We start from the raw sequence: 15,985 nt of genomic DNA, 5'->3' as shown, positions 1-15,985 counted from the left end.
CCGTCCTGCAGCCGCCTGCGGGGGGGGGGAAGGAAGAGCCCGGGCCCGGGGAGGGAGGCGGCTTGTCCTCGTGGGAGCCTCCGTCCTGGCGGTTGGGGGCCTGTTTTGACCCTTTGACTCCCCCTCCACCCACCGGGTTGGGTTTGTTATTATTTACCCCATAGGAAGCGCGGGCGGCTCCCCCCCCCTCCGCCAGACCCGAGGGGTCGTGCCCACGTGCTGGGAAAGGGGCCGAGAGGCAGCAGATAGGCGTCACCTGGGTCGGACCTCCTTTCCCCTCCCCCCCCAGCATGGAGGGGTCCCAGAATGGAGATGCCCCCCCCTTCCGTGCACGGGCCCGTCAGTGCGATCCATCAACACGTTTATTATCGGTATTTCGTGAGACAGACATGTGCGGGTTGAGCTGGAAATTTGTGGGGGGGAATGGAGGTTGAGCTGGGAAATTTGGGAGGGGAATGGAGGTTGAACTGGGAAACTTGGGGGAGGGGCTAGAGGCTGAGCTGGGAAATTTGGGAGGAGAATGGAGGTTGAGCTGAAAAATAAATGTGCTGGGGGGATGGGAGATGGCATGGGTTTGTGCCGGGGGGACGCGGGAGGTGGCATGGGTTTGTGCGGGGGGGGACGCGGGAGGTGGCATGGGTTTGTGCGGGGGGGGGACGCCACAGGAGGTGGCATGGGTTTGTGCGGGGGGGGACGCCACAGGAGGTGGCATGGGTTTGTGCGGGGGGGGACGCGGGAGGTGGCATGGGTTTGTGCGGGGGGGGACGCCACAGGAGGTGGCATGGGTTTGTGCGGGGGGGGACACGGGAGGTGGCATGGGTTTGTGCGGGGGGGGGACGCCACAGGAGGTGGCATGGGTTTGTGCGGGGGGGGACGCCACAGGAGGTGGCATGGGTTTGTGCGGGGGGGACACGGGAGGTGGCATGGGTTTGTGCGGGGGGGGGGACGCCACAGGAGGTGGCATGGGTTTGTGCGGGGGGGGACGCCACAGGAGGTGGCATGGGTTTGTGCGGGGGGGGACGCCACAGGAGGTGGCATGGGTTTGTGCTGGGGGGGGACGCCACAGGAGGTGGCATGGGTTTGTGTGGGGGTGGGGGACGCCACAGGAGGTGGCATGGGTTTGTGTGGGGGTGGGGGACGCCACAGGAGGTGGCATGGGCTTGTGCGGGGGGGGACGCCACAGGAGGTGGCATGGGTTTGTGCGGGGGTGGGGGACGCCACAGGAGGTGGCATGGGCTTGTGCGGGGGGGGACACGCCACGGGAGGTGGCATGGGCTTGTGCGGGGGGGGGCGCCACGGGAGGTGGCATGAGCTTGTGCGGGGGGGGCGCCACAGGAGGTGGCATGAGCTTGTGCGGGGGGGGGCGCCACGGGAGGTGGCATGGGTTTGTGCGGGGGGGGACGCCACGGGAGGTGGCATGGGTTTGTGCGGGGGGGGCCACAGGAGGTGGCATGGGTTTGTGCTGGGGGGGGGGGGCCACAGGAGGTGGCATGGGTTTGTGCTGGGGGGGGGACGCCACAGGAGGTGGCATGGGCTTGTGCGGGGGGGGGGGGACGCCACGGGAGGTGGCATGGGCTTGTGCGGGGGGGGGGGACGCCACGGGAGGTGGCATGGGCTTGTGCGGGGGGGGGGGACGCCACGGGAGGTGGCATGGGCTTGTGCGGGGGGGGGCGCCACGGGAGGTGGCATGGGCTTGTGCGGGGGGGGGGGGACGCCACGGGAGGTGGCATGGGCTTGTGCGGGGGGGGGCGCCACGGGAGGTGGCATGGGCTTGTGCGGGGGGGGGCGCCACGGGAGGTGGCATGGGTTTAAATTGACAACGCAGTCTGCTCAAGTTTGGTCACCATTGGTCTGCAACGGTCCGATTGACACGCTTCCGTAACGGATGTTGCTTTCATCCCAGAATGGGTCCCCCGTTCCTTTTTGACCTGTGTGGGCTAAGCAGAAACGCCCAAAGAGGATCAGTCCTTGTGAGCACACCCAGCGTGGATGCAGAAGTAGGTCAGACACGATGTGTAAGGGGCCTTGAGGCTGGAAAGGTCGAGTGTCGCTGCCATGGGCAGCGAAGGAAGTAAATGGAGCTTGTCATCCTGCGGAGGTGTTCAGGTCCCCAGCAATGTCTGGGGTGGTTCCTTGCCGCCTCTGGTCAGCAAAACCCTTGTGTCTGCTGGTGCTTCTTGTCCTGTTGTTGATACAGGTGTGAGAAATAATCCTTTCCCTGCCACCGCAACCCCTATCATCCAAGTGATAACGGTGCAAAAAAGCCATCCCAGGCACTCTTGTCCTTGAGTAGTATAGACCCCATCTTCAGGAGGTGTCATGTTGACCACCTCCCCTTTTGCCAGGGCAGGGCTGGCTGACCTGCAATGAGTGGTGCGGGTAGGGCAGGGTGGGGATAGGCAGCGTGATGGCCGGGAGCAGAAAGCCGAGCAGCAGATCAGACAGAGTTGCACAGGGTGGGGAGCAGAAAGCGAAGTGGCGGATGGATTGGAGGAAGAGGATTATAGTGGCATTCGGGGAGCGTGCAGGGCTGGTTTCCTAAAAGGTTGGACACCACTGTGCTACCGATTTAGCAATCCCGGTGTAAATGCAGCAGTTGGTTTCATGGATCAGTGATATAAAGAAAAAGAATACGTTTCTGCATCTGGAAAAAAAGAGTGTCACCATCATCCGGGTAGCACAAGGCTTGATGGATCAGTTTCCTTTATGAGAAGGGAAGCAGGGGCGTGCTGTTGTATGCTGTACATACGGATGGGCATGAAGGCATAAACACACTGTTGCGTTGGTGCGCGTTTGTTTGTCTCAGTCTGCAGAATTAGTCTCTCGGATACTAGTTGGAATCGGAAGGTGCTGTTTGCATCAGTTTTCCTGGGGGTGTGGATTATGGTCATTATATGCTCGTGGATGATGCTTTGCTAGGTGCTGAAACAGTGCTGTTCTTTTGTGGTTAACGGTAGTGTTGAATTTTTTTCTCCTAGGTTTGAGATCCCAGTTCTGTTCTCCTGTCAGTGGGAAAGGCTCCCTTTTGAAGCAGCATATTCATTCATCCCTTCAAGCACCATAAGTCTGACTTGCCAGCTTCAGAACCATGGCAACAGAAGAAAAGAAACCAGATGCAGAATCCACCAAAACACAGTCGACTCCTTCCTCTTCAACCAATCAGAGCAAGGTGTGTGTAGGTCTCTGAACAATATCCTTAGTCTGTAAATACACATGGGAACTACCTATGTTTTTTTTTACAAGCAAACTGGGATGAGGGATTTTAAGGAAAGTTGAATTCTAAAGGAATTCCTCAGGAATTTTACTGGGTTTGTATAGGGTCAAGAACATGCTGAAGGCTTTGGGGACAAGACTGACTATGAGATTTCTGGATTTACCCTGAAGAGCTATAATTTTGTTTTGTACATATAATATAACCTCTGCCTTGCATCACTTGAATCCCATTATGGTATACTGAATTTTGCAACCAGTGAGAAAATTAGAGAACGCGCTACAGAACATGCTTTATTGTTGCAAGTGTCATTTGACCATAAATCAAACGCTTCAGGGAATTGCATGTAGCATAGTATATCTTGTAATTGTTGTAAAATGGTAGTGAGAGAGACTTATGAGAAATGTCACAATCCTCTCTGAGAAACAAAGATGTCAGGATTTCTTGAAATACTTAATGGAGTTGCCAGCTATCCAACAGAGATCCAGAAGGCCTGTCAGATGTTTGGTTTCTGTAACTGCTTCTGCTGCTAGTGACAGTTAACACAATCATTGCAAGAGGTCTGTCATCCCAGTGTCTGGGTGTTTTTGCCGAAATGATCACCAGCCAAAAAGGTAACACTGGTATGTAAAGATGACTTGCTAAGGAGAAAAATGGCCTTGTGCTCCTCCTCTCTTATGATTATAGAGTCCGAAGGTCTTCTGTACCCATGGAGGACTGTAAGGAGATTAGAAAACTGATCAATTCATAATATTTCAATGGAAGGGGGATGGAAATAAATAAAAAATCACCTGTATTCAGGCGTGGAAAAATTTGATTGTTGTGGGAAGAGGATGTCCTCATTAAGGATTAACTCCCTTTTCCCTCCTCCATTCCTTCAAGGCGTGAAGCTTGCAGTGCCCATCTGAAATCCTGCTCTTTGAGAAGTCCTTCAGCAGCACTAGAAAAAGTCAGGTGTCCTGCTGAGGTTTAAGGAGACGCAAATGTTCACAACCCTAATTTTTAAAAGCATTTGGCAGGTCACTTGTAAATACTGTATGGAGAGTGGCTCAGCTCACACTTGAGACTGTGGGCCAACTTTCTGCATGTGTGGCTGACTTGGATAGATTTGCATCTCAGATAAATTTAACTAGTTGTTTTGAGGATGTTTCTCTGTAGGTCCAGTAAAGCAGCACTGAACCATATAATTTAGAAAATACTTTTTTCCCGTAAATACAGGGCTGTGCCTTTTCTTTTTTAAATAGACAAATCCAGACTGCTGTGAGTGATCATGCTGTACACCCCTGTGTCCTGGCTTGTTAGATATCCCAGTTAGAACTGAAACATTGAATTAAGTATCTACTTGACTTATTTGAACAAATCTTTCTTGCAGCCTGCACCTGTAAAACCAAACTATGCTCTAAAGTTCACGTTAGCAGGACACACTAAGGCCGTCTCGTCAGTAAAGTTTAGTCCAAATGGAGAGTGGCTAGCCAGTTCCTGTAAGTATCAGTCTGTCTTAATGCTTTCCTGTTGTCTGAATTGGCCAAATGTGGATCTGGCATGTTAGACAGCTTGCTGACCATATCTTAGTGCTACCGTGATCAGAGGGAGGGAGAAAACAATCGGCTAGCTCTTTAAGCTGAGTAAATGACAAAACAAGACCTGCTTAGTATTGTGTGCGTCATGGTGTATTATATCCTGTATTGCCTCTGCCCATTGCCAGACCAAAAGGGCTTGGGATGCTTCTCTTGCACTGCTGCAGAAACACAGCCAGGTTAGCACACACAGATTGTGGATAAATGTGAAATTAACTGCAGTACAGAGAGGATCTCATCTAGCCCTCCCTCTTGCTTAAATTCCAGCTTAAGCCTGTAAATTGGGCCTTGCTTGGCTTGATGCACATGCTGTCTGGCAGTGAATATCACTGATCATTATTCTTTGTCTTCCTGTATTGGAATGGTAATAGGAAAGAGCCTTGGAGAGTCAAGTCAGCTCCACTGCACTTTGTTACTTATAAGAGAGGAAGAGGCAAGAGGGACTTTGAAGGGAGGAATTTAGCAGGCTTTTCCCCAGAACTCTAAACCTAAGCAGTAGATCAAGCTCTCTTTGTGCCAGCCTCTGATAATGGTGAAAACTCTCTGGTAAACTTGCAAATGCCTGACAACTTCCTTCTGCAACAAAAGGTGCATGCCTGGGAAAGAGAGGAGAGGGGCAACTCGGAGGAATGCTGTTGAACACACAGATGGCCACTGTAAGCCCCACACCCTCCAGAAATGGCAACGGTTCTGGTCTGTTACTTCATCGTGCTTGCCTTTATATGGGCAGCAAATGGCAAAGAAATTAATTTCTCACATTTTTTGTGATACCTTTTTAAAAAGGTCATTTCTCACTCCCACCCCAGACATTCCTCCTGCTTTAACATCTGGCAAATATCAAACTTTTTCTCTGCTGTGGATCGTAAGCTAATGTGATGATGAATAGTGTGTTTTGTTTCTCACAGCTATTAGTCAGCCCAGTTTCTGGATTGTTTTTTGATCTTCCTGGGGCGTAAGCGTTTCAGTGGCCCCTGTGGGATGGTAGCTTTTTTTGATGAGCAGCTTAATTTGAAAAAAGCAGAAGCCATTGGAGAAACTGTTTGAGACCCTTTACATTGCAGTCACCATGTCTAATCTTAGCTCCTGCAGTCTGGCATATGTGAAACTGTGTCATTAGCATTTACATTTTGCCTTCTGCACCAAAATCTGTGCTTGAGGGTAAAAACTATTTGGTGTCTCCAGACAGCTATCCAAGATGATGCTTTCTGCTTAAGGAGGAGCGGTGGTTATAATAATGCTAGTAACATTTTAACTGGGGTTTTTCTTTTTAATTTTAGCTGCTGACAAACTAATAAAAATTTGGGGAGCGTATGATGGCAAGTTTGAAAAGACGATATCTGGTCACAAACTGGTAAGTATTGAACCATAGCAAATGTTCTGCACTCTGGCATCATTTCTAAACACCTGTCCTTTCAGATTGCAAATGGAACTTGGTACTTTTTCTGCTGCTTGTATAATGCAAAGGGTTTGGTTTCCTTTGTTCACCCCCCTGAAGTCCTGGTATAATGAATGAGGGAAACTAGTTGGTTGTTTTTTGTCCCTCAATGAGTTGCCCATGCAGCAGCCCCTGCATAGGCAGTTCTTCCAAATAGTTGGAAGTAGCCTTCCAAATAGTTCTGTGAGAGCGGTGTTGCTCAGGAACTGAAATAGCCAAGGTGTTGCAGGCCAGGATTGATGTTTATGGGTGAAAACATGACTGCTGATAAAACTCTTGAATGCTGGACAGCTGGGTTTTCACCTAGGATAATGCAAGTTAGAGTATTTTGCTTTCTGGATTTGTATCAGGCGTTATTCAGAAGCCTTCATATGGAAAGCTGATGTTTTGTATGACTTCACCCACTTGAAGTTCCATGAGACTAGATTTTACTTTGGGAAATGTATACTTTTGAAAAATAACACTTACCCTTCCACAGTCAGCTAGCTGTCATTGAAACCCCTTGGGGTTAGTTCAGTAAGATTCTAGGTTATCAAGGGTTTGTTACTCGTGTGCTTTTGAAAATGTAACTGTGGGTCACGTAGGCAATAAAAAAAAAAAAAAGGAAAATTCATCCCAGTTCATGCGTCAAATTACTACTTACAAACCTCAAAAAAGTGACCAGATCTGGGAGTAATTAACATGCTTGCAGTGTGAGTAGATGAAGGAGCTGGGATTTGCATAACTTCTCAAAATTCAAGTAACTGTTTTTGCTTTTCTGGCTTCAGATATCCATTTAATAAGCCATCTGTGCCTTCCATGTTTTGATGTCACAGAGCAAGCAGAGATCTGGATCAAACTGTGTTCCTTTGTTTCAGGGCATCTCTGATGTTGCTTGGTCATCAGATTCCAACCTTCTCGTGTCTGCCTCAGATGATAAAACTCTCAAAATATGGGATGTGAGCTCGGTAAGGGCAGGAGTTGAGTCTTATCTCTCACCTCTCCACTGTTCTCTCTTGGGGCTTTTTAAAAATGTAGGGTGATGAGCTAGACAGGCTAAGATGGTTGGAGGGAGAATTTCAAAGTACTGGCTCCTACTCAGGCACATGAGGAGCTGTTCATAAACGGAAGATGAGAATGTTATGATCTCTGGAAGGAACGTACTCTGCCTGCTGAACATGGGAAGCAAGGCTCTCTTGAGAGCTGCATCCTGTCAAAACTCATAGGTGGCAATAGTAACCAGATGCCAGGCTTTGGTTGAGAGAGCTCCCCCTGAAACATTTTGTCATTTAACTTTTTCATTGTTCAGTTTTCATTGTTTTCTTTCTGCATTAACAGTGTGAAGGAGCTAGGTGGCTTTGCTTTGTTGCTAATCACTTTCTAACCTCCTGGATCTCATGCACTGCTATGCTAGTGCAGAGTTTGGATGGTAAATACAAAAGAAGTGTTGGCTGTTTTTCTCCTAAATGTTCTGTCCCATAAAAGCTCGTCCTTATCAAAGGTTACATTTTGACCTTTGACTGACATTGTCCCTTTACATCTGAAATCAAGTGACTGTCTCTGAAGCTGTAGAAAGGTGTGGGTAAACGTAATATCGGTAAATCCATACACTGAAATCTTTCTTTTAAGGGCAAGTGTTTAAAGACGTTGAAGGGGCACAGTAACTATGTCTTCTGCTGCAACTTCAACCCCCAGTCCAACCTCATCGTTTCGGGATCAGTAAGTGAATATTTCCTCAATGGGGTAGCAATTTTGTGCAACTTTCAGAGGTGTGGCCCATCTTAAATGTTTATCCAGTAATGTATCACTTGGGATGGGATTGATGGAGTCAGCACCTCTGCTCCTATCTTGGGTGAAGTCAAATCTGGCAGCACTTTGTAGAAAGTCAGAAGATCATTCAGAGCACTCTTAAAGTTGGAGATGGGCCTTAATTCTTTCTGACTTGGAGCAGGCTGTGTTAGTGGCAAGCTTATTTACCTATTTGGTTGCAAAAAGTTTGTTAAGCTTTAAGTACCACTCCAACCGTGGTTTAGAATTGAAGCTGCCTTTGTTGGTATTACCGAGTCTAAGTGCTGCCTGTGTCTCTTTTGGGGACTGTGACCATTTCATGCTAGGTCACCGCATCACTGAAAAGCATATTTTTTGATGTGTTTGACAGCTCAGTCTGGAGCTAGGCAGCATTATGCTGTTGGCAGAGAAAGGAACTAGGAGATGGGATTCTTTTATGTCTGCTTTCTGACTCTGGGCAGGTCATTTGACCTCATGTACCCAGTTTAACTGGGGCAAATTCTAGATCCTTATATGAATTTGAACCTAACGCGGCTTTTTTTCAGGTCTTAAAGCCCAAAGTGTGAATATAGGGATTTAACTTGGCCTCCTTGACTGTCTCACCTCAATGAGATACTGTTGGCATCTAACTGTGAATAGGAGTTAGGTGAAAGTTTCCCTCACTTCCAAGCAGAAGTCAGTCCAGTTGTTTGAGAGATGCTGTTATGCCTAGTTCCTGCACAGTGAAACCTGTTAATTCATGCGTGAGGGCCAGGTGGTAACAAAAGATTACATTTCCCTGTAGCTTGGGAGCAAATGCATTTGCAAATAACTGATGAATTTCTCTTCTGATCCTCAGTTTGACGAAAGCGTGAGGATATGGGATGTGAAAACAGGGAAGTGCCTCAAGACGCTGCCTGCTCATTCTGACCCAGTTTCTGCTGTAAGTCCCTTCAGATAAATGAACATGCTGACATGTTTGCTTCCATCCGTTTCTTTCCTGCTCGGAAAAAGGAAGCAAAGTCACACAGTTAGTTCTCATCCACCCTTGACATAGTGGAAGAAATGGGCTGTGATGGTTTGCAAGGGTATTAATCAACATGGAGATGCCACCACCAGAACAGATTGCTGTCTCTTGGTATTAATGCAAGAAGCATCTGGTAAGTGCACACAGGCTTGCTAAGGCTCTGGCAGCCAGACACTGGAGCACAGACTGGGAGCTCTCCAGGCTGGTCACAACGCAGAGCATGAACTTGCTGCATGTGTGGGTTGCTGCATTGCATTGTTAGGGAAGCTAAAACAAGGTAGCTCCAAAATACATGCCATTGTCAGTCTTACCCACTTAATGGGTGAAAAGATAAAACAGTGTCTGTACAAATGGTGAAAACAACGGGTGAGTGGCTCCTAACAGACACAAACCTTTTAAAGCGGAGGATGGAGGTGAGCAGAATTCTAAGGTTCAGGCATGCTGTTGTGAACGCATGACTCCAAAACTGGAAACAGAGGACAGTTCCTAGGAGATAATTGTACAATTTCCTCTTTAAAGGTTTACCTGGATGCACATGTGTAAAGGATTTTGTGTATTTGTAAAATACACTGGTTTTGTGCTTGAAGAAACTTAAGTGGGTCTCATTGAAGTGTGTATGAATTGGTGTGCCTAAAAGCTGTGCTCATAACTGTCAAGTGCCATTTCATTGTGGTCCTACTACTGTGAGTAATGTTCCTAATGAGAGCTGAGCAGCTTCAGATGTCTGTGTTTTTGAGGCCTCTTATGTCTGGTGATCATTTGGAAAATGTTTACTACCTCTAAATCTCCTTGGCTCAGTGTAACAGGTGGGCATGTTCTAGATGTAAAATAAATCAAGAGTTTTGCAATGGTAACTCAGAGGAAGATTCCTGTGATGCTTTTTTATATGTATCTGAGCTGTTGAAACATTGTGCCCATCAGTTGAATATCATGTTGAATTGCTGCTGCTATCTATATAAACCACAGTTTAACTTTTTGAGCGTTGTAACCTTCAGATGCAGTGTCTTGCCCTTGAGGCTCAAATAGTTTTGCTCTAAATATGTGTAAATACAGCTATGGTTTTTTTTTTTTTTCCCCTTGCCCAAAACTACAGGTGCATTTTAATCGTGATGGGTCCCTGATAGTGTCAAGTAGCTATGATGGCCTCTGGTAAGTGATTATTTCTTTAGTAAGTCTTATCTGCCATAGCCTTCTCAGCTTCTTACACAAGTAACACTAAAATAATAATAATAAAAACTGCCTTATGCTTCTATGCTACATTTGAAATTAAAATGTAGGCTTGTAAGTTGTTGAGAGCAGCTTTTTCATAAGCTACAGTGAAGACTTGTTTTGTTTTGTTTTGTTTTGTTTTTAATTAAAGTCGAATCTGGGATACAGCATCGGGCCAGTGCTTGAAAACACTGATTGGTAAGTAGGGAGACTTCTTGTCTGTCTGCGCTTAGTTTTTCTGCTATGTAACTTCACATATGAAATATCTTTTATATATGAGTATGCAATAGCAATGAAGTTGACTAAGGGTAGGGAGAGGGTTTGTAAGCTTTGCTTTCCATATCTTGCTGTATTTATGCACTCTCATCCTAGCTGTTGATGTAAAGGGAAATAACTTCTCTCATTCTCTCTTATACTAGAAAAACTGTTTAGGTTTGGTATGTTGCACTGCATAAGTTGAGACTCAGTCTGGTACCTGTAAACCATGGTTCTCCACCAGTCAATGTAATATTATGTTTTATGGTGCAACTTTTCACAAGTCCTGTGGGAAATCCTTATTTTACACTAGCTGACATGATTGAGAGAAACTCATATGTCCCATGCAACAGAGAAGTGCGTCTTTATGACAGTGGGAGAATACTGTTTTCTCCAAGACATGGTCACTGGCTACAGAACAGCATGTGTGGAAGAAGATTTCTTTCTTTAGCTGTACAGCTTGAATGCCTCATGTCATGGAAGCTAGGTCTCCAGTGTTCCTGTGAAGTGACATAAGCAAATTGATCTTTCTAGTGTTGAAAATAGTCTTCTAGTATAAAGGCTCCTGAAATTCCTAGCCACTTCTGTATGAATATTCTTAAGGAGCTGGAGACAGAAGGTTGGGTTACAATGGATTAATATCAATGGATTAAATATTCAGAATCCTCTTCCTGAACTATTTGTCCCTACCACTTTCCTGCCTTACTGCCTGAAGTTCATCCACCGTTTGGGACAAAATAGATCCAAGCTTGAAGTTGCTGCTTTTTTCCCTGTAACCTACTTTAGATGAGTGCAATTGCAAGGAATGCTCTATCACTGAGAATGCATAACACATTTTTATTTTCAACGCAGATGATGATAACCCTCCTGTGTCTTTTGTGAAGTTCTCTCCAAATGGCAAATACATACTAGCAGCAACTTTGGACAAGTAGGTGGTTTTAAAACATGTTCATCAGCTTAGAGTGAAACCTTATTATTCTGCTGTTGTAATGCTGCGTGATACTGATGGGTAAATTCCTACCTGCTGTCAAATGGATATTACCAGTTTCATTTTGCAGTTGGGCTTGCTTGGTGGCAGAGGCAGAACTTGATGCTGTGGTAGGGCTTGGCACTGTACACAGTACCTCTGTTTACTTTCATTCCTGTGCAAAACTTACTATGCATGAATCCATTGGTTCTTTTTGTTGTAGTATAGAGGCAAGGAGATACAATTGCAGCCTTTTAAGAGAGTATAAATAGCTGTGAGTATAAAGTGTAAGAGCTGTGCAGGTGGATGGCTTCTGTTGAGAGTTCTCCAGCTGGAGCAGTTCCAGTGCCACTGTTAGCGAGTGCTCAGGCTCTGTCCTCTCTATCCATGTGTATTTATTGCTGCTGCTGTAACAAGACCCTCCTGTCCCTAAGTGAACAGGCTGGTGACAAGCTAGGTATCTTGTGAGTATAAGGCATTACTTGACTGACTATCCCCTTTTTCAGACTGAGTGAAGATAAAAGAAAAACCTTCAATGAAGCTGACTTGGGGCTTATTTTATAAGCCTTTTCAAAAGTATGGATCAGCAGCATAGCCTTTATTTTTGAACGTGAGTGAGGGTTTCCCTCCTTTTGCGTGAGAGATGGAGACAGATCCCTGCCTGAAACTTGTGACTGAAATCTTGCAGCCTCTGGATTCTGCTTGGATGCTCTCTCTTACCCAGTCTTTGACCTGGGACAAATTAGAACTGCAGACTGCGAGGTCTCTGCATTACTAATCCCTTCACCTATTTAGATGCAGAGCTGTACTTTACAAGCAGTGATGGGCAATGCATTGTGGCCTTTACAGACCATGACATAGAAGTGAATCTAAAAAGGGTAGGAGAAGGGATGTGGGGCTGCAGGTCTCTGTGATTCTGGTTTGCTTTTCCATTGTACGAAAGACTGCAGGAAGCAGCTGACTGTTGGATGTGTCACAGTTAAGAGTTTCCAGCCAGTGTCTTTGCACACCTCGAGTTCTCTGTGACATCCTTTAAGGTGAAGGATACCAGCATGAAAAATGGATTTTAAAAATGTTGCTCTGTTCCCTCACTCCATGCAGAAGTCTATGAATGACAAGTAAATAAAACCTTGTATTTGCTGAGTGGGCTGAAATTCTGCCTTCCAAAGTCAGACTAATGTAGTCAGACCACTGTAGACATGAGGACCTCTTCTGGTACAGAGAAGCCTTTATGTACCAAGAGATTCATATTGGGGGATGAAGCAGCCTAAATTTTTTTTTTCCTTTTCCTTTTATTCTTTAGCACTCTTAAACTTTGGGACTACAGCAAAGGAAAGGTAAATATAACTGTGTCTTTTGCTATTGAAAACCTAGCTGGGTTTGTAGCAGATTCTGGGTGGTTACACAAAGTTAAGCATTTCCCCTTTACTTTATTCAGTATAATTATGGTCAGTAATTGCTAGATGCCGTGTTGTCTAGTGACAGACTTAAGATATTTAAAAGTTCCCTTTACATTATGGCACAGTCCTGAGATGTACAAGTTTTAACTTTGTTTCCTGTGCTGTTTAAGTGCCGTTGCCCTTTCTTTCTCTGTAGGGATGTGACCAATTGGACCTCTTTTTCTTAGCACTGTGATTGTTTAAATGTTCGAGGGCAGAGATGCCCTCTGCTTCCTTTGGATAAATTGCTAGGATAGGGAACACGCAGACATATTTAGGCTGCCCTGAAAAAAAAATTTTGCCCTTGAGTTCTAGATATCTTTTTTCCCAGCTGGACTTAACAGTTTTGCCTTATGGCCCTTTTATTTTCAGTGCCTGAAGACATACACAGGCCACAAGAATGAGAAATACTGCATATTTGCAAACTTCTCTGTTACTGGTGGCAAGGTCAGTATTTTTGCAGCTTGTTTTTTATGATGTATGCTTCTCAGGTCTTCTCTATCACAGCAGGAGACAAAATGTAAGCCTCCATTGCTTGCTAACTCAGTTCCTCTGGTCCAAGAAACAAAAAATCCAAAAACCTCTCAGTAAATCAAATGATAGAAGTAATGTGACAAACATGGAAAGGATTATAACACAACCTTCAATAACTATTCCTTTTATTTCCCTTCCCCACCCCCCCAGTGGATTGTGTCTGGTTCAGAGGACAACCTGGTTTATATCTGGAACCTCCAAACAAAAGAGATTGTACAGAAATTACAAGGGCACACAGGTACGAAACAAGTTTTGTTTTCCTTTTTATTACGGATAAAACACTTCCAAATAAATAACGAGCACAACTGAGTTTAAAGACAATTCAGTGATGTACACAAGAACCACTCTGCTTTTTTTCCCTTCCTTTAAGGTAAACTTTAAACTGGTCTTATTGTTCAGACTCTCAAAATGGCTCAGTGTGAGACATTATTAGGGTTCTTAGTGGGTTTTTCGTACAATTTGGGCATTTTTAGGGGAGATAGTGGTTTGTTTTAAGGGTATAAATGGAGTCATTCTGATTACCTGGAATTTATTGTAAAGAAACTGGCCCAAATACTTTAAAAGTGTCTAGAGATACTGAGTGCCTCAAGCCGAGTCGCTTTTTGAATATCTCAGCCAGTAACTTCTCCCAGATTACCACCCCCACAAAGAGTTCCAGATGCGCATCCCACAACACTAACGTGAGTGCTGCCGAGGAATACCCACCTTACGTACTGCCTTGGTGAATTTATTTTCAGTGCAGTAGGTGGGAACCCTGTTGTATGCTATGGGATACCTAGTACATCCATGTCCTCAATGCAGCGAGTGAGCCCCATTGGGTATGCCTGCTCAGTTAATTCTCTCGGTGTGCTCACTAGTGCATAGTAATTACCGGGCCCTGAAGAACAAAGTTCTGGGGAAAATTATGACCATTAAACTCCTCCTTGAGAACCTGTTGTAAAAAAACATACTACTTGGCTGGGGTTGTATATGAAGATGGGGCAGCAAGACTGTCACTGTCAAGGGCTGGAAATGCCTGCTGCAAACTGCTTGAATTGTTTTTTCACTGATGATGATGGTGTGTGTGTGTCTCTCTCCACTTAGATGTTGTGATTTCCACAGCCTGCCACCCCACAGAAAACATAATTGCATCAGCGGCACTAGAAAACGACAAAACAATTAAACTGTGGAAGAGTGACTGTTAAACGTTTTCGATATCACTTTAGAGACTGTCCACAAAATTTTGTTTTTAAAAAAATAAATAAAAGAAATGGAAAAAAAAAAAGCCCCACTCAACGAAAGTAAAAACCCCAGTTGGGCAGAAAACCTGAAGAATATTTGAGAGAGTGGTTTCTGTTAGTCTTGGTCCAAAGAAAACATCTTTAGCGTCTTGCTAGAATGGGGCAGCATGGTGGAAAAAAAGATGCAGTGTCTCCTTTCCTTGCCTGGTCGCTTGGCAGACATGGATCGTTCTGAGATGGCATTAGAAGTGTCAGCCTTGTATCGGAAGCCCCAAAGATATACTGTACTGTGTGGTAGCGTTATTCCTTTGGTCTCTTGGTGCTGCTTAAGGAAAAGCTGCCAGTCTGTTTTGTAACAGTAAGTTAAGTTGTGAACCTAGAAATACATGGTTTTTTTTTTTTTTTTTAATGTCTAATTTTTTAATTTGTTTTGCAGGAGGGTAGGTTCTAGTCTCTCAGAAGTTTCTTTTCATTGTTTTAAATAGGGGTACTGCATCTTGGACGATGCTTCATTTCAAACACGCAGCTCAAATTTTGTGACCAAATAATAAAAACCATGCAGTTTCAGATCTTCCCCTTCCTGCCCCGACTTCAGACTCCTGTGACAAAAATCTCTCCTCTTACTTCTGTATAGTTGCTTACCTCTTGTTCTGTGTGTTTAATAGAAGCTGTTATAGAGCAAAGTTACAGCTCTTCTGTTAACCATTAAAATGATTCCTGCTTGTAGTTGTTCTTGGTATATTTTAACTTTTTTTTCTCTTCTTGGAAAAAAAAGCAAAAGTTGACAGAACAGTGTAAAATTTATTTCAATGTAAAAAAAAAAAAAAAGAGAAATGATTTTGTATCTTGGAAATTCCTCGTATAGAACTGTATTGCTAATGGCATGACTCTGTATCTATTTCAGCGTCGGTATTCCCCTTTTTGTCACACTAGCGTGGTATTTACACATCGAAGCCAGTACCATATGACATAATAAAGAGGTGGGATTTTATGTGTATGTTGGTGGTTTAAGATTTGCACTGTTGTGAAGTGTTCACATTGTTTCAGCTCCTAGGTTTACTTGCAGGAAGCATGCTATCTCCTTCTCTAACTGTTTACAAGATCGTTGAGCAAATCCTCATCAAGCAGGGCCTGGAGTCCGTCTTGGGCGAGGGAGGATGAGCATCCCTCCTAGGCAAGGTTCACATGAAAGAAGATGAAATCCACGTCAAAGAGTTCTCCAAGTTGTTGATGTGACACGACTACTCGGAGGCTAGTCTCTTCCAGAAGGTGGAAGCACTTCTACTTCTCCTGCTGACTGGTTGGGATGCGGTAGGGAGCAAAAATCTATACTAATAAAGAATAGTATGGGGGTACTGTACCGCT

General features: G+C 45.1%; 1 protein-coding gene across 2 annotated transcripts; it reads left to right on the top strand.

The window, feature by feature from the left end:
- The first annotated feature begins 252 nt into the window (after window positions 1-252).
- Window positions 253-15,980, top strand: WDR5 (WD repeat domain 5). 2 transcript variants are annotated; one of them, XM_090022220.1, is made up of 13 exons: window positions 253-371; window positions 2,979-3,169; window positions 6,066-6,139; window positions 7,081-7,170; window positions 7,832-7,921; window positions 8,829-8,912; window positions 10,090-10,145; window positions 10,357-10,403; window positions 11,313-11,388; window positions 12,731-12,764; window positions 13,239-13,313; window positions 13,551-13,638; window positions 14,484-15,980. In XM_090022220.1, the coding sequence occupies exons 1-13, from the start codon at window positions 307-309 to the stop codon at window positions 14,582-14,584; spliced, it is 1,071 nt and encodes a 356-aa protein (XP_089878346.1). In that variant the 5' UTR covers window positions 253-306; the 3' UTR covers window positions 14,585-15,980. The 2 variants fall into 2 exon arrangements, with proteins under 2 accessions (XP_089878346.1, XP_089878347.1); XM_090022221.1 differs by lacking the exon at window positions 253-371 and adding an exon at window positions 4,584-4,692.
- Window positions 15,981-15,985: the final 5 nt, after the last annotated feature.

Source organism: Crocodylus siamensis, chromosome 11 (genome assembly GCF_052110815.1).
Source record: "Crocodylus siamensis isolate JL-2025a chromosome 11, ASM5211081v1, whole genome shotgun sequence".
Taxonomy (NCBI): Eukaryota; Metazoa; Chordata; order Crocodylia; family Crocodylidae; genus Crocodylus; species Crocodylus siamensis.
The sequence above is the reverse complement of the archived record's forward strand: the minus strand, read 5'-3'. Positions and strand labels throughout refer to the sequence as shown.

Bases quoted from the DNA above. Each gene is read 5' to 3' on its own strand.
- WDR5 (XM_090022220.1), top strand. From the start codon at position 307: ATGGAGATGCCCCCCCCTTCCGTGCACGGGCCCGTCAGTGCGATCCAT. The intron at 372-2,978 runs GTATTTCGTGAG...TTTTTCTCCTAG, and splicing joins CATCAACACGTTTATTATCG to GTTTGAGATCCCAGTTCTGT. The intron at 7,171-7,831 runs GTAAGGGCAGGA...CTTTCTTTTAAG, and splicing joins AAATATGGGATGTGAGCTCG to GGCAAGTGTTTAAAGACGTT.